This window comes from Hipposideros armiger, unplaced genomic scaffold (genome assembly GCF_001890085.2).
Source record: "Hipposideros armiger isolate ML-2016 unplaced genomic scaffold, ASM189008v1 scaffold_798, whole genome shotgun sequence".
Classification (NCBI taxonomy): Eukaryota; Metazoa; Chordata; class Mammalia; order Chiroptera; family Hipposideridae; genus Hipposideros; species Hipposideros armiger.
In genome coordinates, this window is record NW_017732148.1 from 277557 (window position 1) to 300403 (window position 22847).

General features: G+C 39.1%; 1 protein-coding gene across 1 annotated transcript in view; it reads left to right on the top strand.

Annotated features, from left to right (window-relative positions):
* Nucleotides 1-22847, top strand: part of ATP8A1 (ATPase phospholipid transporting 8A1) — a 211590-nt gene that overhangs the window by 177757 nt on the left and 10986 nt on the right. Inside the window, exons 29-31 of the mRNA XM_019628491.1 lie at nucleotides 4791-4852; nucleotides 7083-7139; nucleotides 8137-8244. Coding sequence (XP_019484036.1) covers nucleotides 4791-4852; nucleotides 7083-7139; nucleotides 8137-8244 — 227 coding nt within the window. The remainder of the gene's footprint in view (nucleotides 1-4790; nucleotides 4853-7082; nucleotides 7140-8136; nucleotides 8245-22847) is intronic.

Here is a 22847-nt window from a genome sequence, read left to right on the forward strand (position 1 = left end):
TTGGAGTGTAAGCTTTTTCTCTTCTTGTTTTGTGGGAGTGATGTTATTCTGTCAGTTTTGAGAGACAGGATCATGGTGAATTTCCTATACACATAAAAATGATTCAGTAGCCGCTTTAGAAAAGAAGTCTCCCTGATGCTTGAGCTGGTGCTGCCGTATCCTGGAGCAGACCTTGCCCGTGAGGTCCTGAGGAAGACATCCAGGGCCTCTGCTCCCAAACGACAGTAATTAAAAACACAGCACACACTTCCACCCTAGGGTGTGTCAGTCCTCTGGAAGGATAGGCCATCCCTCGGTGACTGTGAGTTAATGCCTGCCAGCAGAGGAGAGTCCATCCCTTCTTGTCCTGTACAATCGGTTCTCAGGCAGCCAGCATGATCCTTATAAAATGTATATCAGACCAGGTGACTCCCTCCACAAAAACCCACAGAATTCTATCACATTTGGAACAGAATCCACGGCCCCAACCTTGGCTGACTCCTCCACTTAATTTTATCCCTCACTTTTCCCCCTCAGTATGCCTCCAGCCAGCCTCTATGCAGTTCCTCATTCTCCACCCAGATATGCCAGTGGGCTGTCCTCTCACTCCCCCAGGTCTGTGCTCAGAGAGGCCCTCTCACATCACTCTTATCCGAAAGAGCCGCCAGCACTGTCCGCACAGCTCGTCACTCTGTCCCCTCTGTCATCTTGTGTCTTCTTCATGGTACTTGCCTATCAAGGTGTAATATATTTGCTTATTTTTTTTATTGTCTTTCTCCTCAGTTATAATCAGAACTCCAGCATGTCAGGGAACTGTCCGTTTAGCTCCCTGTTGTATTTACAGCAGTTAGAACAGAACCTGGCTCATTGTAGGCACTCGGTAAATTGTTGATGAATTAACGAGAGCATGCTGTGTGAATGGGGTGAGTAAGTGTGACAGAGAAGGCAGTGGTTTCATGTCCCAGTCAGAAATTTTTATTTCATGTCTTTATTAATTGCTTTACCGGTATAACAGTAAATACTTCTCATTTTTTAGGCCATGGAAATGAGTGTGGTATGAAATCTAATTAAAATAAAGAACATTGATTCACCAAGCTAGGAAAATCAAAATGGGATTTTTTTTTAATTTTAGATATAAATCACATACCATAAACTCCTTTTAAAATCAAACGAGTCAGTGGTTTTCAGTATATTTATAGAACTATGCAAACATCACCACTATCTAATAATGCCAGAACATTTCGTCACCCCATAAAGAAAACCCCACACCCATTAGCAGTCACTCCCCATTTCTCTCCACCTTCCCCCAAGTCCCTGGCAACCACTGATTTTTGTCTCTGTGGATTTGCTTATTCCGGACATTTCATATAAATGGAATCATGTGACCTTGTGAATGAACCATGTTACCTTGGCTCATCCATGTGCACCATGAATCAGCACTTCAGTTCCTTTTATGGCTGAGTAATATTCCCTTGTGTAGGGCTATACCACATTTTGTTTGTTCATTCATCAGTTGGTGGATATTTGGATTGTTTCCACTTTTACAAACCATGGGTTATTGAAATCCAGGATATAATTCAGGAAACCTCGATCTTAGACAAATTCTCCAGGTAAATTTTCAAAATGCAAAATCAATATAGGTTTGAAAGACTAGACATGTCCCTCTATTAAACTGCTATTTCAACATTTCAAATTAGGAAACAGGAATTTAATATCAAAAGTAGTTCAAACCAAATAGCATCCCAAATCTCCAAACAGTGACAGGACTTGAAAGGAATTCCCAAATAACTCCAGCTCCTAGAGAGCAGATCCGAGACCTCGTTTGTGTTTGCCAGGTAACCGTCCAAGCCAGCCAGCTCCAGCAGTTCACAAGGGGTGCTGCCTGTCGAACCCAAATCCAGCCACGTCCAGACAACTCGAGCTTTCTCTTCTTATGCGATGAATGATGTGCAACATAAATTGCATTTTAACATTCTCGTGTTGAGGATGTTGTCGGGGATTTTTTGCCTTGCTTTTCATTTTTAAATAGGGAGGGGATTTTTGTTTCTGTATTCTAGCTTTTGAAAAAAAATGGAGTACAGGAGAAGTATAAACATGCTTTATAATGCATTGCTAAGTATTCATTTATTATTCACATCAGCAGTTCTCTAAGTATAGTCTGCAGATACCTGGGAATACCTAAGACCTTTGGAGGGGTGGTCCGTGAGGTCAAAGTTTGGCAGTTTCAAATGTTTTACAATATTTTCAAGACAGTTTTATCTGTTTCACTGCTGATACAAAAGCAATAGTGGGTAAACTTGCTGGTACCTTGGCACAACAGTGATACCACTGTACTAGTATAATAGATATTATACTCTACACTGCCATGCACTCATAGTAAAAAGCCACAAAAAAAGCCAGTTTCACTTAAGAATACCCTGGAAGAAGCTGTAAAACTAATACTTTCATTAAGTCTCAAAACTTGACACGTATGAATCTTCTGTGTGACACAATGGGAACTGCACAGATAGCACATGTACGGCAAACCGAAGTGCAGCCATGGTGTCAAGGTCTAGGGCCTTGCAGATGGTCTGTGTTGTGAGCTGAACCAGAAACTTTCATGAGGTTTCAGAAAGTGATCCATTCAAAGTGCAAAGGGGACTAATGCGTTTGAATGTAATCCATGACCAAAATTCTACTCTGCAATTAACCTTTAAGAAAATACCTCTACTCTTTACAAAGTTACTTGTTGAATTTTGATGTAGTACCAAAGAATACCCAGTTATTTGAAAAGATCATTAAAATACTCCTTTTCATTATAACTCCATTTCACTGTGAAGTTAGAGTTCCCTCATATGTTTCAACCAAAAATAAAAAAAATAGGATAACCTGGCTGCCTTTCATTAAGCCAAATATTAAAGAGATTATAAAAAATGTAAAACAATGCCTATTTTCTCTTTTTTTTTTTTCATTTTGGGAAATAGTTAATTTTCATAAAATTTGTTTACATTACTGTTTATTGGGTTTGTTACTGTTATTTTTTAAGTAAATCAATACATATATTTTTTATTTTCTATCTTAATTTCTAATTTGGTAAATATTAATAGATAGAAACCATGTAAACAAAAGCTTTTTGGATCCTCAGTAATTTTTAAGACTATAAAGGGCCCAGAGACCAGAAAATATGAGAATGAATGATTCACCTGAATCATCCAAATGCTAAACCTGACAAACCCAACAAGAGGCTTTTTTTTTTCCTCAATGAGATCTTGAAATTAAAATCTGTCTTCCTAATGATGAACCAACGGTGATTAGAAGGCTTAGTTGGACCCAGCTATGATTATTTTTGCTTACATTGCCCGAGGGAGCTGACCAAAGTGCCACATAGCAGAAGCATGCAAGTCAGGAAGTAATCAACATATTTTCTATTATTTTATAGATTTCTGAGTTTTTTAATTTTGTTGTATGGAAATTTACAGATTAATTGCAGACGTTTAGAAGTTTGCCCACAACATGCCCACAAAACGTAGATAGCACATCAGATCCTATATCCATAATCATGGAATACCCCCCATAGAGAAAGGTAGTCTCCTAGGTGGCTTGGCTGACTGAAGCAGCCCTTCCTGGCTACTTTCACCTGAACACTTTAGAAAGGGAAGGGTCACATTTTGGAACATCTGCCATGTGCCAGGCACCATGCTTGGTACTTTACATATGTAACTTTATTTTAACCTAATCACTCCATCTTTTAAGGGAAGAAACTGAGTTCCATAGAGATTGATTACAAATAACCCAAGATGACACAACTAGTAACAGAGCCAAACCTTATCTATATCTCCAAAGTTCACCCGACTCTCTTTTCTCTTAGTACCAGCACCATTCTCCCTGACTCATCCCATACTTTATTCTTGCATAGTTTGCCCTTACATATTAGGCTTTGAATAAATATTGTGGAATATGTGCATAAATGAAATGTTATAATACACATACCATGAGTTTTAAACTTTTCATTGATACCAATAATTTAATTATTCAGTGGTTTTTTTTGTTTGTTTGTTTGTTTGTTTTTTAGCTGAGCCATCCTGCCTCCTGTTGGCAGCTCAGCGGCAGCTCAGCTCGGGCCGGGCATCAAACCGCTGTTGCTCAGAGCTCAAACTCTTGAGCGAGCTCTTAACCAACTGAGCCACTCGGCCAGCCCTCAGTGGTTTTTTTTTTAATCAGTATAGTGATTTTTGCTTGTTAACTACCACTTCCTTCATCTAAAGCCATGGTTGTTAGTCGTTCCTAGAAGAACAAAATGCCTTAGTCTATACCCCTAAATGAAGCTAAATCCTCAATGAGCCATGTGCCTGGAATCATATGGTCTTCCTCAGCCCTCTGTGAGTAGTTCTTCTGAATCCTTGTTGGTCCACTGCCAACAGCTTTACTAAGAGATGGTAAGAATGCTCCCTAAACTCCTCATCTATATTGTTAACAGAGCTCTTTATTAAGAGTTCATAGGCCTTCTCCTGTCTCAATACTCATAGTGTTAATTAAGCTTTGCTTGAACAATTAGTTTCTTTTTTTTTTTTTTTAATTTCATGGATCCTGAGATTTGCTCAATAAGTCAGGTTTCCTTCTTCATGTTGGCTATCGGGAATTTGTTTTTAATTTGTGACCTCTATTTATAGCAGCTTTGTGAGACTTCTTACAGTATTTTTTTTAGCCTTATTTGTGGTTCCATTGCTTTCCCTTTTTTTGTTCACTACTTTTAAGTTTAATTATCTTTGAAAGCATTCTGAAAGGACCTCATTTATTTTCTTTTCTAACGAGCCTCTCTTCTTTTTATGCAGGCACTGTATTTGGAAATGGAAAAACCTCTGACTATCTGCTATTGGGAAACTTTGTTTACACTGTAAGTACAGGACATTTGCTTGGTTTACATATAAAACCGAGTCCTTTCATATGTGCTCCATGCTCGTTTCATTTTCAAATTTAAATGCGTGCATTTCTGGATTTAAGGGTTGGTTACACTTCCCTTTAAAAATGAAATGAGATGTTTGGATTAGTAAGAGATTACTTTCTATTAGGTTATTAAAATGTTACTTAGGTTCACTTACTTTATAGGACTTCGGTTGCTATTATTTTCAATATTCCCTCTTGACTCTTATTACCTCCTATTTGCCCTTTTTCTCTTCCTTATCCCTCTTTGCTCAGGTTCTTTTTTTCCTGCCCTTGTTTATATCTTTTTGCTTTTCTAAATTTATGGCAAATATTATACTGGTTTGGGGTCTTTGACCGGTAATTGTTCTAGAGTCTCTTGATAACTAACATGGGAGAGAAATCTCCACTCTTCGGGTACATTTTCACCCACACAAGGCATGGAACTGATAGACTTAAGTAATTATCCCAAAATGATAGAAGATGCACTGATGATTGCAAGCCCATTCCTGCCATAAAGAGCCAAAGAATGTTTTAAAACCATTTTTCCCTTAAAATTCAAAAGCACTACTTGTCACACAGTTGGTATCTGATAAAAATTTACTCTAACCTGCAATTCTGAATTGTCAGACCAATGTTCTTTCCTCTCTACTCGTGTTTCCCTTCCATGATCCTTGGATGTGGGCACCGTGCTATTCTACATACTAAGTGGTCATTGGTATGGCTGACTCAGTGGGTGAAAAAACTATAATAGGATGTTTAAATGTCAAATGTTTACATAACTGAGTGATAGTTATTAAGTAATATAGGGATTAAGGTTTTGGCAAATCCAGAGGTCTCCTTTCCATAGACATCAGCCCCCTGAAATAGTAAGAGAAAGGAAAAATATGTTCTAGGGGGCTGGTGATTTGTTCTCATACAACATGAATGCAAAACAGAAATAAGCAAATACCTGATAGAGTAAGTTTAGAAATTAATCAGTCTGTATCATGGATGTTTCCTAGGGACATATTAAAGTACCCAGGTCTTAAGAGGCAGTTTTTCTTCAATTTTAAGTTAAACTATATCTTACTTTAGGACTTTTCATATCACTCCAGTTAATTAATATTTACATTTTAATAACAGTTTTAGTTCTACAGATAATAATCCTACATTGTTATGGAATAGCCTGCTGAGAAAGCCCAACTGCCTCCGTAACTTTATGACCCCTCTGGGAAGCATCTAAGCAAATACTATGTGCAAACCCTTAAAAGGCCTGAAGGTGGGACTTGGCCATTGAAGCATTTATTGATGACCAGTGCTAAGCACACGTCATACATCCATCACCGCAAACTACTGAAAATGCCCAGAGCTCTCTAGATTACTAACAATGTTTAAAATTTTATGATTAATTATAAATAGATGATAATAGATAACAGTGCTCAGCACTGTTCTTGGTGCTTTGCACTCAAACCCCGAGGAGGTAGGTGAGCTTTATCAGTTTATAGATGAAGAGCTGAGACACAGAGATGTCAAGGAACTTGCGTTGTTCCTTAACCAAAACAGCTAATAAATGATGGCATCCTTAGCACAAATTGTCTGAGATCAGGCCCAGTCCACTTAAGCATGATGTTACCCTGTGGAAAACACAGGGCAGTTCATTAAACCTGGTTCCCTTCCTTTGGAATTAGTAGCTTAGTCACCGACGATGGGGGTATACATCACATAATTAGCTCTTATATTCTCTGCGTAGTTTCAAGTAAATAGTTACAGAATAAGTGTTTAGATTTCTAAATATCCAGTTATATTACTTTTAGAATTTATCTTTAAAATTCAGGAAGTGGAGGCTTTAAGTATTAAAGATGATATCCAATTAAAGCAAGCTTGAAAACCCAAGTATATGCTCCGTCACTGTTCATGAATTGTACTAGAAGCAGGCAGACACGTGCTCCGGCACCTCGTGGAGGGACTGTGCTGTGAGGTGGGAAGAGACAGGGTGTGATGCTGCAGATGGGCAGGCTGGCTGGTCACGGTCATAATGTTCAGCCACCCGGTTAATTCACTTGATTCTTTGCTTGTTGGACATACAAGGCAAGCTGTGAGAAATCTGCTAGTCCGATCATGCAATTCCGAGATACTTGTTCTTTATAAATCTCACTTTCAATCATTTGATGAACTATCCTATTTATTTAAAAAAATATATAACATCTTCCCTTCTGTTATAGTTTGTGGTGATAACTGTGTGTTTGAAGGCTGGATTGGAGACATCATACTGGACATGGGTAAGAGTATCTCTAATCACAACCAAGAAATATCACGTTTGCTTATGCATTATTGCTAATTTTTTTGTAGTTTGTCATTCTAACTTTATATATCCCTTAACCCTAGTGCTCTGGGTTGTAAATTGTTCGGGGGTCAGGGATGGAGGGGGCAGAACCAGCGATTCTAGTTTGGAAACATTGAGTAAAGCAAACAAATAAGTTTATTTACCACAAGACTTCATAGAGCCCTTAATATATGAGCATATATTGTGACTATCCCAGGAAGAGGGGAGGCTTTTAAACTTGCTGACAAGGAGCCTTTTCTTAGTAGAGTGTGTCACAAGACTGGCATTTGGCAGAAAATCCATCGCAAAATGATTCTGAAGACAAATCATTTTAGCAAAATATTTGTCCTCAGATATTTGTAAATATCCAATATGGATAAAACAAGTTCTATTTTAGATACCTTAGTTTTTAAGTATATTCACATCCAGGTAGAGAGACCTAGGTAACAAAAAAAAAGAAAGAAAGAAAGAGAGAGAGAGAGTGAGAGAAACAAAGAAAGAAAGAGAAAAGAAAATTAAAGTTTGATGCTCAGAAGAAAGATTGGCATAAGAAATTTGGATTTGACTGTCATGGGCATACAGATAGTATTGACAGAAGTGTCTAACACCTTTCAGCAAGAGCATTCAGAGCAAAAATCAGGAGCCTTAAAGATGGTACGGGGGGAAAAAGAAGAGTAGGAGGAGAGACCCACCAAAGGAGGTAGAGAAAGAACAGTTCCAAATGCCAGTACCACAAATATCATAGCTGTTGTGGAAAGAGATTAGCATTTAATGAAAGATCCGGTTAAAACACACATACACACACTCATGCACACAATTATTTAGAAATTCCCATAGATAATAGTCTATGGATGTAGTAAAAAATTAATAAGGGAGTTTGTGAAAGTGTTATTAGTGTTTGTATACTCGGTCTATCTAAAAGTCTTTTGACTCCAATTCCCTTTTCTTCACAGTTCAGCCACATAGCAATTTGGGGCAGCATCTCACTGTGGGTGGTCTTTTTTGGAATCTACTCATCTCTGTGGCCTGCTGTTCCGATGGCCCCTGACATGTCAGGAGAGGTAATGTGTCCTAATAACTCGTGATCCAACAAGCTTCAAAATAGGTATTCATTAATGAACCTGAGTTGTTTCGTTTGGATTTATATTAAAATAGCATTTTACCATTTAAAGGCTATTTTTAAATTCCACCATTGTAAGCAATAAATCTTAAGAGAATATTTTAAATTTAGACGTTTTACTTAAATCTGACTTATCCTTTCATAAACATAACAGGGAAAATAAAATATGGTTGTCGGGAGCTTGAATCATGTTAAGAATATCCATATAGAAAATGCCATTTTAAAATGAGAACGTAAATCACAAATACATTTCGGATGAGAGATTTGCGGAAATGGTGAGCTTATGTGTTTGGGACAGTCTATCATTTCTTCTGTTATCTCTTATTCTAAAGAAAAGCCTACTGTCATGAGATTAAATGCACTTTTAGAGTTGTCTTAATGACATCAGTTTGGTTTTCATTCTGAAAGAGTTAGGGCATCTGACATTTCAGCCTTATCATAGTCCATTTTCAATTCTGTCTTTCAGTTTCTTGTTACACTAGTAGGAATTGAGTTATTAGGTGTTCATGAGGGAATGTCACAAGATCTCCTTTCCTTCAGAAGAGATTCCAGCAGTAGGAGGGTTTATGATTTCAATTGCAGGAAATTTGACATAAAATGTATAAAAGAAAATGTGGAAAACATTTCAGGATTTCCTGTGACCTCACAGTAACTTGCAAATCAAGGTAATGTGAGCTCCGTTACAGTACATTGTTTTCCCATAGTCACAGGAAACTGTTCCAGCGGTTTCCATGTACTTGTTGCCCCTAAGTACTGCCTGAGTACCTTTCACTTTTGACAGTCTGGTTTATAGATCATTTTCATGAAATTTTATCTGACAGCATTCTGCTTTTTATAAATTAGTAGAATACAGACACATTAAAAAAAATTTTTTTTGTGGTTAAATTTATTAGAGAGTGGCATTATATACCATTACAGCAAAACCAGACATTTGTATCAAAGAACATGTACTTCCTTCCACCAAAAGTAAAGCCTTCTTTTGAAGCATGTACTGTGAACTCTAGAAAATTTACAGCATGTATTTTGAGGAAAACATAGAGAAAGCTGTGAATTCATCTCCCTGTTACCTTGGTTTCTGAGTGCTTTTTTCCTGAAGAAATAAAATCAAAGTCTGATGACACCACTTAAAAAATCCAGTTTTATTCTTTATTTTTATTCGATGCATTCTATCTGATTGGACCTGCTTTTCCCTAAGGTCAATTCCAACTTAATATCTTTTTCATTTTATCTCATTTCTTAATGTTTTCTCTTCAAAATGAATAACACAAAAGATTTTGAGATCCTGATAGTTTAAGCAACTATAGCCAGCAGCTTTGATGACAAGAACAGAGTTTTTGACCACTTACTTCTAGGACAAGTGTGAAGTTTGATTGGCTTTTTGCCAACTGAATATAATTCTACCCTTGCTTGTAGAATTCCTGGTATTATCCAAACAGAAAACTTAATATCATCTCCTGAGATTTGCGGTGATGCCGTGTTTAATTCCAAGTGAAATGAATGTCAGCACTCCATCACATTACTGTTCACTTCACATACAGTGAGAAGTGTGAACAGGGGTTCTTTTTCTTCTTGTTTTATTACTACTGATACTTTGAATATAATGTTTAAATAGTTTGTGCTCCACTGAAAATATGAAAATGGATTAATTCAGTGTGAGGCTTGACGAGCTTGTCCAAAATGTAACTCTGTTTAATTTATTCAAAGAAAAGGATAATACTTTAAATTTATGTAGTGCTTTAGTGTTTGCCAAGCGTTTTGATACATATGTGTGTATGTGAATGATCCTCACAACTCAAAAACAGAGGATAACAAGAATGCCACTCAAATTCTCCATGACAGATAGTCTGCATTTCCTGGGCACCAGGGTAATAGATCCCAAAAAAAGTTAGTAGCAATACTCAATTTTTCACATTTTTATTATTAGTAGAGAGTCACTAGTTCTATTACAAACCAGTTAATTTCAGAAAGAAGTAACTACTCTTAGGTTTATATTTTTCTAATCTTAAAACTATATTTCAATCAAGAGTATAGCCAAATACATAACATACATATGTGTATATATGAAAAATTCATTTATGTGCCAATATTTATATCTTTGCATGTGTGTATATATATATTTTATATATATATTAAATCTTGAATAAAATTTATTCATCTGTTAACTTTCATAGCAAAATACTATTGTAATATATTATGTATTACATGTTGCATATTATTATATATTACATATATAGTATTATATGTTATATATAGTAATATATTACTGCCAATACTACCAGGATAAGTATCAAGATGAGCATTCCTTTACTTGACATGTTGCACTCCCTATAGAGCTTTGTGGGTTTTACTCATGGTCAGGTCAAGAGCCATCGGATGGGTCTGAGACCTGACTTCTGTTTTCATAGCAGGGCTATGGCTGCTGTGTTAGGAACCCCTTAGGAAGTAAATGCAATAACCCAGGCGAGAGACCATGGTGGTGTGGGCCAGAAGGGTGGCAGTCGGGGAAGTGGCCCGATTCTGAATCTGTTGGGAAGGTAGAGCCCAGCCAATAGGATTGGCTGACAGACCGGATGTGAGGAGTGAAAGGTGGAGTCAAGGTGGACTCCATCGTGCTGGCTGTGAACACGTTAGGATGTGCTTGTCCGCAACTCACTGGATCCTCCCAGAAATGTGTTGTATAAACATTTCACAGAGAAGAACACAGAAACTGAGAGGTCAAGTCCCTGGTCTCACACCCCACTCATACTCAGTGGCAGAGGAGACTTTGACTGTGACGTCTGGCCCCAGGCCTGAAGCAGCCCCACTACCTTAAGCCCTGTGCTATTCTGCTCTCTGATCATAGTTAGTCAGAGGAATCCATGGTCTGTCATCTGGGAATTAGAAGTCTGAAGGGACTGTCACTCCCTTGCAGGTACTGCAAGGACTTGTGTGAAAGAGGAAATCTCTGATTCCCTGACAGCACGGCCTCCTCCACCTTTCTTCTCTCTGTAGACATTTCAGTGGTCTTGCTTTTCTTCAGCCCATCCTCCACATCCGAGCCACAGTGACCGTTCCTGATTGCTTACACCCCTTCTCAGGTGTCCCCTGCCCCTTCATTTCTTCACTCATTCGCGCCTACATAACAGTGTGGGGCTCCTAGTGCCCCGTAAATTGGTGTTAAATAAATGATCATCCAGTAACATTTTTTGCTTGCTTTTTGGTTGCAAATAAACAAATGAGAAATGGTGGGGTAGAGGTGACACAGAGCCAGGTTGCAGCTCAAAAAGAACATCTTTCTAACATGTAGAGGTCCACAGGTCGCAGTTTCCAGTAGCTGCAGAGCAGGATGCTGGTCTCGTGTGATCACCTGTTTCTGTGCCGATGGGCCACAAGTGATTCTTAAGCAGCCTCAATCATCTACGCCTCCGAGGTTGCCTGCCAGCTCCTGAGATTTATATTCTCTCTGTGTTTCTCTTCACTCTTCTCCCCAGAGGAACATCTTAAATGTTGAAAGGGCACAGACTGTCTTACTCTAGTTAACAGGATCTCGGGGTGCAAATTACACACAAATTAGGCAACTTACAGGTACAGGTCTCGTGTGTGTATATTCAGTTGTATATTCACAAATAGACCTCAGTTTTATAGTCCTTTCCAATTTGTATCCTTGGTTTATCTTTGTGGCCCCCTATGAAGACAGAGTCATTTCTTTCAACATGTTCAAAGAAACTCCTGGCGCGCTAAGAGGAGGAGGGAAGGGAACCAACATCTATTGTGCACCTACCATGTTCCTCAGGCACTGTGTTTGATCCCTGGCAGACCTTATTTTAAATCCATGTCACAGACCTTTGTGGTAAGCAAAGCAACTGACCCAGAGAAGTCATCACAGGTTTGGGTTTTTTTTCCCCCAAATCATATAATCACATTGGTTTTCTCTAATATCCGGAGAAACTAAATACTTTGGGGTGGGAGGTGGGGGAAAGGCATTGCTATTCCTTACTCCCAGATAGCTCGTCTTTTTTTTTTTTCCAATGCAGCCATCTTCCTTGCTTTGATTTCCCTCTGATTTATCTGCAGTTTCCCAGGATACCCAGGGCCTAAGCTAGCCAGATATAAAAGTGTTTCCATCTCTTTTTAAAAAGTACCCAGATTTTTAGTTCTCCCTTTTCAAGTCACTTGACATCCTCAACACATTTATAGGAATTCCATCTCACTTCATAGCCTAGCCCCTTGCCCATCCTTAACTGCAATATTAGCATAATACCCATCTCATTAAAAAATATATGCATGAAATTGGAGACCCAATCATGCCACCTCATCAGAGAATGTACCATTGCCACTCAGATCATAATAGGGCCTCCTTACTGAAGGTCAGTCACTGTTACAGCACTTTTCATGTCTTCACTCATTTAGCACTAGGAGCATTGAATAGCAACACTGTGAGGTATGGTCCATTATATATGTCACAGACACAGAGTGGTTAAATAATTTTCTCAAGGTCACACAGCTTGTAAGTATCTGAGCTACGACTAGAACCCAGCCAGAATCGACCACCTTAACCAGTGTTCTGTTTCTTTTACATTTCTTTTATCTTTTCATTCTTCTCCATTAAGGCTTTTCTCCCAGCCTTATCAACTTTAAAGGCCTTTTAGTGGCAGTGCCACCAGTCCAGGTACTTGGTTCCATCTTGTTGGTAAACTAAGCAATCTGTTATCTGCATACAATATTTCTGTCTTCAGCTGTCCTCAGCTACCATTATCTCTGACTAGGGTTTGTTTTCTTTTTTCACACGATCAGTAGTTTCTTTCCCCCTTACTTCAGCACATTCTCCATGCCTGAAGTTACCAGAAATCCATTCCCCAAATATCTCAGAGTGTAGTGCAGACTTCAGTTACTCCAGCCTGCTCTCAGTTGGTGGGCAGGGTGTTCCCTTTTGGGAAACATTCCTTCCTATATTTTTGAGCTTTGTTTCCATTACAGTAATTCTACATCTCTACTCATAATAATGATTCAAATGGTAATGATTAACAAGTGTCCCACTACCACAAACCATTGAAATATTTATCTGTGAAAAAGGAATTCTGACATAGGGGTGTGGGAGGGGGAGTGGATCATACAAAGGTAGAAAAATACAACGATCAGAAATTATTTCAGAAAGTCAAATAAAGAGAAAATAGTATGACAGGCTCGGCTGCAGCTTTAAATATGCTGCTGTCTTCCTCTCCGCTCACAAATATGGTTGTGATTTAAGAGGAGGACTTTTTTTCTTTTTTTTTTAAGCCATGACTTGTATTTTTTCACACCAGTACAACAATTTATGGGGCAAGGTAGGCCCTGGGGAGAAGTGCTATGTTATATAAACATATGCTGGCCTGCTTTCCGACTGGTCTAGATGATGTTACTGGGTTTTTTTTTTTAATTTCCAGAAAAAAATATGTTAGCCACTATGATTACAATACCAGATTAAAAAATAAAAAGCCAGCTCCATCAAGGATCATTTCATATCACGATTAATACCAGGAGCTCAGTATCAGCAACACTTTTAAATGTATCATGGCATTGCAGACATGCACAGCGAAGTCCTCCCAAAAGCACCATCTGGTTCTGCTCTCCCTGGCCTAAGGGATCTATAAAACTACTGAAGGAAATTGAAGTTAAGGAACGAGCATGTGTTTTACAGAATTTCAGATCTCTTGATTGAGGTTTGTAAAGTCTTTCTGAAAAACAATAAAAATCTTTGTTGAACCCTTTGGTGTCACCCCTGTAGGAAAGGTATTAATAAACCACGTTAGTGATATGGTTTTCCTAAATTATGCTGTTACCCATTTTACCAACATAATAAATTACTTTACATATGAGGAATTTCCTGGTTAAAATCGCCCTTCTTCATCTCTCGGCTTTTAATTACCTCGATAGCATGTGATAATTTATTGGTCACCAGCCCTTGCAGATGGGGTGGGGCAGTGTTATGATACGATGGAGTTTCATCCAAGATGACTGTGTTTAGCCAAGTAGCCTAGAGGGCAAAACTACCCTAAACTCTGTCAGAGGTTCTTCAGTGAGCAGTGGTAGTGAGCCCATCCAGTAAAACAAGGTCACAGTTGTCATGCCTCAGACAGTAAATGAGGCAAGCAGACGGCCACAAGTCTTAAGGCAGCTGGCTACATAGCCACTTCCAAGCCCAGTTTGTACAGAGAAGCCTGCATAGAAATATGGAGAAGGAAAGAAAGACACACATACGGCAAATGTCATGGCCGATCAGGACACTTGGGCACATTTTAAAGTTAGAGCTCTCTTTAGAGTCACAGAGCTGCCATTCCTTTCTGTAAGCCCAGCATCTTTTCCCACAATAGCAGAGCAAATGTATGTAGAGTGTCTAATGTATGCCGTGCTCTGCGTTAGACACTAGAGGATGCAAAGATGAACGGAATTGGTCTTTGCCCTTAAGGATCGCATTGCTGATGATGGGGTGTTAAGGTCATCAATGGAAGAGATGCTGTGTGTACCCAAAGTGCCAGAGTGGTGACTGAGGCACGGAAAGCTGAACAAAGCCTGCTCTTAGCATGGCAGAGCTTTGGCTGTTCTCTGGAGTCAATTCGTTCTCATATTCATTCATTCCATAAATATGTGTTGAGTGCTTAATCAGTGAGGGTGCTGTGTCAAGGTAACGGATTAATTAAGCAGGATCTGCATTAGTGTTCAGGTTGAGATGACTAGGGAATATGGGAAGGAGAAATGGTCATTAAATCAGCTAACAAATGACTAACTAATGAACGACTGAAGATAATTTCACAAGTGACAAGTGATAGAAAAAAAGAAAAAAAAAAGCAGGATATGACAGGGACTATAATGGGTGCTCCAGGAATGTCTTTCTGAAGAAGGGACAGCTAAGCTGAAACTCAAACGATGTGGGATGGATGGATACCTGATGTGTAAAGAACATTTTGGGGTTAAAGGAACAGCAGGAACTCATGCTCTGAAGCAGGAATGAGCCTGGCAAGTTCAAAGAATAAAAGACCAGTGTGGCTGGCACCAAGAGCAGGAAAGAGCCATGTGAGATGGGCAGAGGGCAGATCACCCCTCCAGGCTCGGCGTTCGAGCTCATCAGACCAGTACAGCTTATATTCGTGTTGTTTGCCAGGGATTCGATCAGAAATGTTCATGAAAGAAACCATGAATGTCACTGTTATCTGCTTCAATAAAGCTCATAATGGGACACAATTTTTGCGTCCCATGATATGGTAAGACAAAGGGATTGTCAATGAGTGGTCAAAAGCTGTTTTGTTCCAAGTGATCACGTAGTTTCCCTAGCATGTATCATCCAAAGCAAGTTATTTTTTATGGCATGTTTCTTGATGTTTAAAAAAAAAAAAGTAACTGCATTGAACAAGATAGAAACGTATGTGTCTCTGATATAAAAGAAGTCTAGTGGAGGCAGGTAGTCCAGGACTGGGGTGGCAGCTGTGCAGTCATCAAGGACCAGGCTGCTTCTATCTTGCTGCAGTGCCAACCTCAATGTACTTCCTCGTCGTCCACCTGACTGCTTAAGTTCTAACCATTTACCAACATTCCAGCCAGCAAGGAATCGGGAAAAATTCTTTCTCTTTGAGGCTCTATCCTAGATATTGCCTACCACATTTCCACTTGGATTTCATTAGCCAAAGTTAGTCACATGGCCACACCTCACTGCAACAAGAGAGCTGGAGGAATATAGCCTTTGAGCTAGAGGACAAGGTGTCCAGTCAAAAATCGAGTGGTTGCATCTAAGAAGGGGGAGGGGACATATTAGGGGACAACTGGACGTCTCTGCCATGAAAGTCAGTAATTTTCCTGTATAAGTCATATATCAGCTCTTCTATGCCTTTCTATAGCTAAGTGCTTTTTGAAGTTTTGAGTTTTTAAAAAGAGCTCCCAAAAGAAATGGTAATTGCGTGACAGGATAGAGGTGGTAGCTATGCTATGGTGGTGCTTATTTTGCAATATATACGTGCATCAAATCAACACATTGTATACCTTAAACTTACATAATGTTGTATGTCATTTATACCTTAGTAAAGCTAGAAAATAAATAATTTTAATAGAAAAAAATTTCCTATAATCTAAAATATAGGTCATTGTGTTCTACAGATTGAATTACTATTAATCAAACAATTGATGCTTAATGAGATGGCTTTATAAAAGAAAGAATACAGAGCCATCACAAAATTATAAAAACCCATAAGAATGATAAAATAGGTAAACATTGTGAGCATTGAGATAACATATGCTTTCGTATACAACTTATTCAGGATCATTGTAACATTTTTAAATTATATTTCTCATAATAAAAAGAATATTTTTCTGCTAATTTTATTCTCATTTTTATGGTACTTTCAAGTTTTTTAAATAGCACAATAAAGACAATTAAAATAAAACAAAGACAAATCCTGTTCTTAATTAATTTTACTATTCTGGGAACTATCTCCTCAGAAAGTAAAGTTTCAGAGCCACACATTTCCTAGTGTTCTTTATTCCTTTTTAGAAACACTACTGTCTTTTGCATGTTCAGTTGAATACAGTCAATTTTTGCTTTTTTTTTTTTTTTTGAGAAAGCTAACTTCTGATTGATCTAGGTGGTAACTAGCCCTTTCTCCTTTTTCTCTGAACATCTTTTTTAATCATTTGTTTTCTCATTACTCCCTTGCCAGAGGATGGAGATTCAAAGGTTATTTCTTGCATCATGCCACTAAATTGAATATTAGTACAGAGTCCCAAGGGTGATCACCCCTTATTCAGTCCCTCACCACCCCCCAGAAATACCTAAAGAAAAGAAGCACATAAATACTGTGAACTGTGTCTAATTTGCATATTTTCTAAGATTTTTTTGTTTGGAACAGTTTGCATATTTTCTGAGATTTTTGTTTGTTTGTTTGGGATAATTCAAGCCAAGGGTTTTCTTTGTCTCTGAGTAATCAAGAGCTTCTGGGAATAATTTCAAACATATTGGGGTTTATCTGAAACACCCTTCTCCTTAGTTATTTTCTGGGTGTTCTGCCCTGTCTATTTTTATGGAGAAAGTAGTAATTCATCCTGCATAAGAGCCCAGTTCAGCTCAATTCAACTGAGATTTATGGAGTGCCTGTGGGTCAGGACCTATGCTGGATATCAGTGAATCAAAAGTTGAAAAAAGAGAGTCATTCTGAGGAGCTTAAGTCTCATGGAGTAGACCAATAGATTAACAGATAATTAGAATATAAGATGCTAATTAGTATGATCAAATGCACAGGTGCTGGCAGAGGAGAGGGCACTTGATCCCTAGGCTTTGCTTTGGATAGTTTGGAAAGGTTTCTTGGTACTATTGTTCCCTGAGCTGCCCAGCAAGGCAAGTGTGAGAAGGGCTTTCCAAGTAGAGAACAGCCCAAGCAGAGGGAGTTTGGGGTTGCTAAGGTAGGAAATAGTTGGAACTAGAACTGAAAAGTTAAGCAAAGACCAAGTCACAGAAAGTTACCCAGATATTATTAACATCATTACTTGAAGCACAAAGTACCTGAAGCCATAGAATAAAGGTTTAGGTCAGAGCACATGATAATAAATGCTAGTAGTAAACTGGCGCGAGACCTTCCTCTTCTTCCTGCCCATTCTACCTCCTTCTCCCCACCCCACCCCCCCTAAAAATTATGTAATTTCCAGTCTACTTTCCCTGTATTCACCAAAATACATATTTCTTTTGATTTGTATGGGAGGGAGAGGGAGGGAGTTTAACATACTTATGCTTGTAATGCATGTCACTCAGCTTTTTTAACGGGAAAAGACAATCTACATTGGAAAAGGATGATTAGGGAGCTGGATCAACCTCTTCTCCTGTCTCCCTAAATCACACAAATATCTAGTTATAACTGCTCCCAGGATAACTGCATGCCACAACACAGGCAAACTAATCAAACTGTCACCACCACGTCTCAGAAACATAGTCCCAAAGCTGTGGTGTTTTGACTTTTAATCTCTCCAAACACTAGGTTCTAACAACTTCTTCAACAACTATATATTGAACACTTGCTTGGTGATGAAGCACTTGGGTTGTAAAATTTATCAAGGTACAGTTCTTCCTCTTACAGCAATTAAAGTATAACAGGAAGACAAAGGAGCAGCTAGAAAATGGGTAATAGGTGCCACCAAAACCGAAGCCCAAAGTAGGGCCAGCTAACCCAAACCGAAGGAAGGAAGTGACATCTGAGGTGAAAACTGGGGAGCAAATAGAAATCACAGATGCAGTGGCTCAGGAATAAAAGTAAGCTTGAGCACACTCCCGGAACTCAAACACGTTGTGTAGCTAGAGATGGGGACTGGCTCGAGAGATGATACGGGGAAGCAATCAGAAGTCAGTTAGGAAAGATCTTGAAATCCTGGTAAGGACTTTGTACTCTTCACTTGAGGGTGGCATAAAGCCATTGAAGGGGTTTAGTCCAAGAACTGCTAAAATCTAATTTGCACTTTGGAAATATCCCTCTGGCTGCAGTGTGCAGACTGGCTAGCCACAGAGCAAGACTAGTGTCAGTAAGTCCAGCTAGGAGGCTATTTGGAGGACAGGCAAATTGTGGGACTGGGATAATGGCAGCAGGATTGACAAGAAGTGGATAAGTTTGAAGATGTTGAAACACAACAGAACCTGGTGTTATATTGGATGTGGTGTAAAATACAATGCAAGAATAGAGCCTAGTTTCTGTCTTAGTCGCTAAATTGGCACGGAAGTCATTCCCTGGATAGATTGCACAAAGGGAGAGCAGGTCTGGGGGGAAGACTGTGTTCAATGTAGGATGTATCTAGTTTGAAGTACGTGTGATGGTCAGGTTCACAGCTGGTTAGTCTGTGTTTGAAGTACAGGCAAGAGGTCGAAGCCACAGGGAAACGTCGTGACTGACCCCGTATAGACAAGAGAAACCGCCAAGCTTCCTAGGGAGTGTTTGTGTAACAGAAGGCTCCTGAGAGAATAGCAGGATATTTACCTTTTCCTCCTGTATTCAGGACTCTTCTGATCAGTTTTCTAATAATTACATTCTGTGAACAGCATCTTTAATGACAGCTTGGATAATATTCCCTTAATGGATGTACATTTGCTTAACCAGCCACATAGTGTCTGGTTAGTTTTCACTAATGTTTTGCTATTGAAAAGAACCCACAATGAATAGTTGCATTCCCCAAAATTAGTTCCATGGGATGTTAGTAAGCCATGTGTGGGGAAAGTGTGCCAGGGTCAGTAAATACATTTAGAAACCTTGGTTGAGAAAACTATTCAGTATAGGATTCTTGACTGTGGTTTCTCAAATTAAATCTTCGACTGTGTTGTGACTCTCAAGAGGGTATTGCTGTGGTGTGTTTAAACCTGTACTAACCGTGGGGCCATGGCACACCTTTGGGGGGCATTGCTTTCAGGACTAGTGACCACAGGATACTAGTTTCATGGGATACTAACCTATATGCAAAAGGTGCCCCAAAGTTCGACATGTGGTTCCAGAAACTGAATTATCAAATGAACAGGAATGAACGTTGCATCCTAGATGCACAAATACCTTTCTCAAAGGCAAGTACGTTGTTGATGGGAATATAAATTGTTACAAAGACCTGTTCACTATATCCCCCCTCAACTGATAGTGAAGTGTTTAAATCTGCTCTAATTTGGTCACATTTCTATAATTACGGAGAGGCTGATGACTTTTCCGTGTTATTAATTACTTGCTGCTGCTTTTGTGAATATCTTCTCAGGTTTTTTCCTATCTATTGGGATCTTAGCTATTCTTATGAAGATAAGTGGTCTATTTTTACAATCACGTATTATTGCAAAATTTCATGTGTTCATGGCAGTCATTCTCCCAGTTTTGTGTTTTTCAAACTTTTTGGTTATGTTCTTTTTGAACATGTGGGGCTGCTACATTTTTATGAGTCCGTTCTCTAATGCATTTTTTTGTAGTTTTTTTCACTGTTTTTAAGCTAAGAAAGTCCTTATATAAAACTTTATCTAAAGTCATAATAATCACTTCTTGGTTTTTTTGTGGTTATTCCCATTAACTGTTAACCCCTCTGGAATTTATATTACCTTGCTGCCCTTTACCCCCTCAAAAAAAACTAAGTTTTACAGCACTGTTTTCTGAGTAATTTTCCCTTCCTAAATTAACATATTATCCCTATGCTGTCTTCAATAATTTTTATGGAAAAAAAAATGTATCTCCATTTCCTAAATTAGCAAATTGAGGTGAATGGGAATTTATTAGTGGTCAGTTACTTTGGCCAGTTTCAATCTGAAGACAAGCATATTTTGTGGTATCAATGTGATGAAAACATGACATTTATAAGCTGACTTACACTTAATTTGATATTGTGGTAAAAATTTCCCTCCTTGAAGCTCATGGGAGAGATCACTAGGAAAAACAAAAGACTAGTGTGTTTAAAGAAATTGGAAAATTAAGCTGAAGAAAGGAAAGTTTGTTATTAATCCGTGTTACTAAGAAAAGCAGCTACTTTACAAACATCTTCAGGTTTAATTCTTACAATCCACTTTACAGCCCAGAAAGCGGAGACTGAGAAGTTACTTCCCCGAGTCTGGGAGCTAGGAAGGGCAGAGCCGGGATTTCTCTCAGGGCTGTTTATCAGTCCTGCTCCAGTGGGGGTCCGCAGATACGGTCAGGGTCCCCCACAGGAGAATCAGTGTCTGTCCTCTGTCCAAGAGTGACTCATAGCACAGCATTCTGACATTTGTAATGTAAAAGGAGGGATAGAATTAAGGGCCACAGCGCTGAAGCTTTGTAGGCAGGTAGCGCATTGAAAGTCCTTCTCCTACAAGACTGAACTGGGGGACCCTGAAGGTTGACGAAGTTAAGTGTTCCTCCCTGGTGTGGAAACGTCGATGCAGAGGGGTCACCTCATGGCGGGTCAGAAGGTAAGCCTCTCTTATCTGGTCAAGCCCCTCAGCTTGGCTAAATGCACATGAGCTCCTGTTTTCTCAAAGGCTCTCTCTCTGCAAGTTCACATGGACATTTCAGAACAATTCCCCATCTCTCTGCTGCATCTTGCGTTTTCAGACAGCGTTGGTTCATTTTTGAAGCCCCCGTGGTCCGATGTTAAGCCACAGTCGCTCTGCAGAGACAAGTGGTTATTTGTTCCTTCACAGGGCCTGTGCCCTCCAGTATACGGGTTTTGCAGCTAGCTCTCCCTCGGCTGATCCTTTCTCAAGTCCCCCGGGAGCCACTTTTGTGGCAGATTCCATTTGGTCTCACAGGGCCTCCAGGAGGGGCGGTGGGGGCCAGTTGGCAGGGCCCACCAATCTCCCACGTTAGGAGCAATTTGCAAACTGCTCTTGGAGGGAGCTCGAGCCCAGGCCCGAACAGGCTGCTCCTGTTTCCCCCCTCCTCCCCCGCTCCCACATTGTCTGATGGGATAGGGCGCCTTTCCCCAGCTGACCTGCCTGCGAGTGGAGAGATGTGAAAAGTTAGAGACAAAAATGGTTTCTACAGAGGGAGGGGGAGCTTTCTTGTACAGAAAGGAAGGAAATACCTCTGTGGGATTTTATTTTTTTTTCCCCCCTCTTCATCCAAAAAATACAAAGAGACTCTCTGTCTTTAATGCGAATGTCGGCTTTAAATCTTTTAGGTTTGGATTAACTCTGCAAAAGGAAAAAAAAAATCTGACAGGCTTTCAGATATGACGCAGAAAAACTTTTTTCCCCTCAATTCATGTTGTTCATTTGTAAAGCCAAAGGCTGGTGGACTGAATAGTGGGCGCCAGTTGTCCCCCATTCATAGTTAACATCACAATGGTCAGAATTAGCAGCCTCGAGTCTCCACTACCACTTTGGCCTTTTCCACCAGCGGACATTTAATACAAGGTGGCAAAGGCAAGAATAAGTCTTTCTTCTCTTTCCCCCTAACTTAAAATCGATTAAAATTAAGCCAAGTAAACATGGTGTTTTCAGTTACATGACTTAGAATCTTGAATCTTAACTTTTCCCCCCAGCAGGTAAAAGAAATGTGGTTTTTACAGTTGTTACCTTACTAAAAAGCTTCCTTCACTCTCAACAAAACCCACTGACTTGATTGACATTTCCTATTACATAGTTATTGTTGGTTTTCACTATTGAGGATGTCAGCAAACATGTCGAAGATCATGTTTTGCTTACAAAATAAAGTGACTTTTATGTGAATATTTTTCGTGCTGTTGGGGTCTACAATATGGGTGCTATTTCATGGAATCCACGTGGCAACATTTCTTTGCTGAAATTTTTTGTGATAGCATGTTTTTATTTTATCCGTGTTCAGAGCTTTTGATCCATAAAGGGGAAACCCTTATCATTCTTCAGCCAACCCTCTATTGGTAAGCCCGTGTTCATGTAGAAAAAAATTGAAACAGCAGTTCTTGGTCTTCAGTTCAGAGTCAAAATGAATAGGTAATTTGAAACATAATTTACAAGTAGTAGTCTTTCTGTTTGATGAGGATTGATTGATTAGGACTGTTTGTGTGTAATTGTGAAACTGTCTATAAGAATTAAACTCTAGATCATTTTTAACTACTAAACTATGCATACCTGGTTAGAAAAAAGTT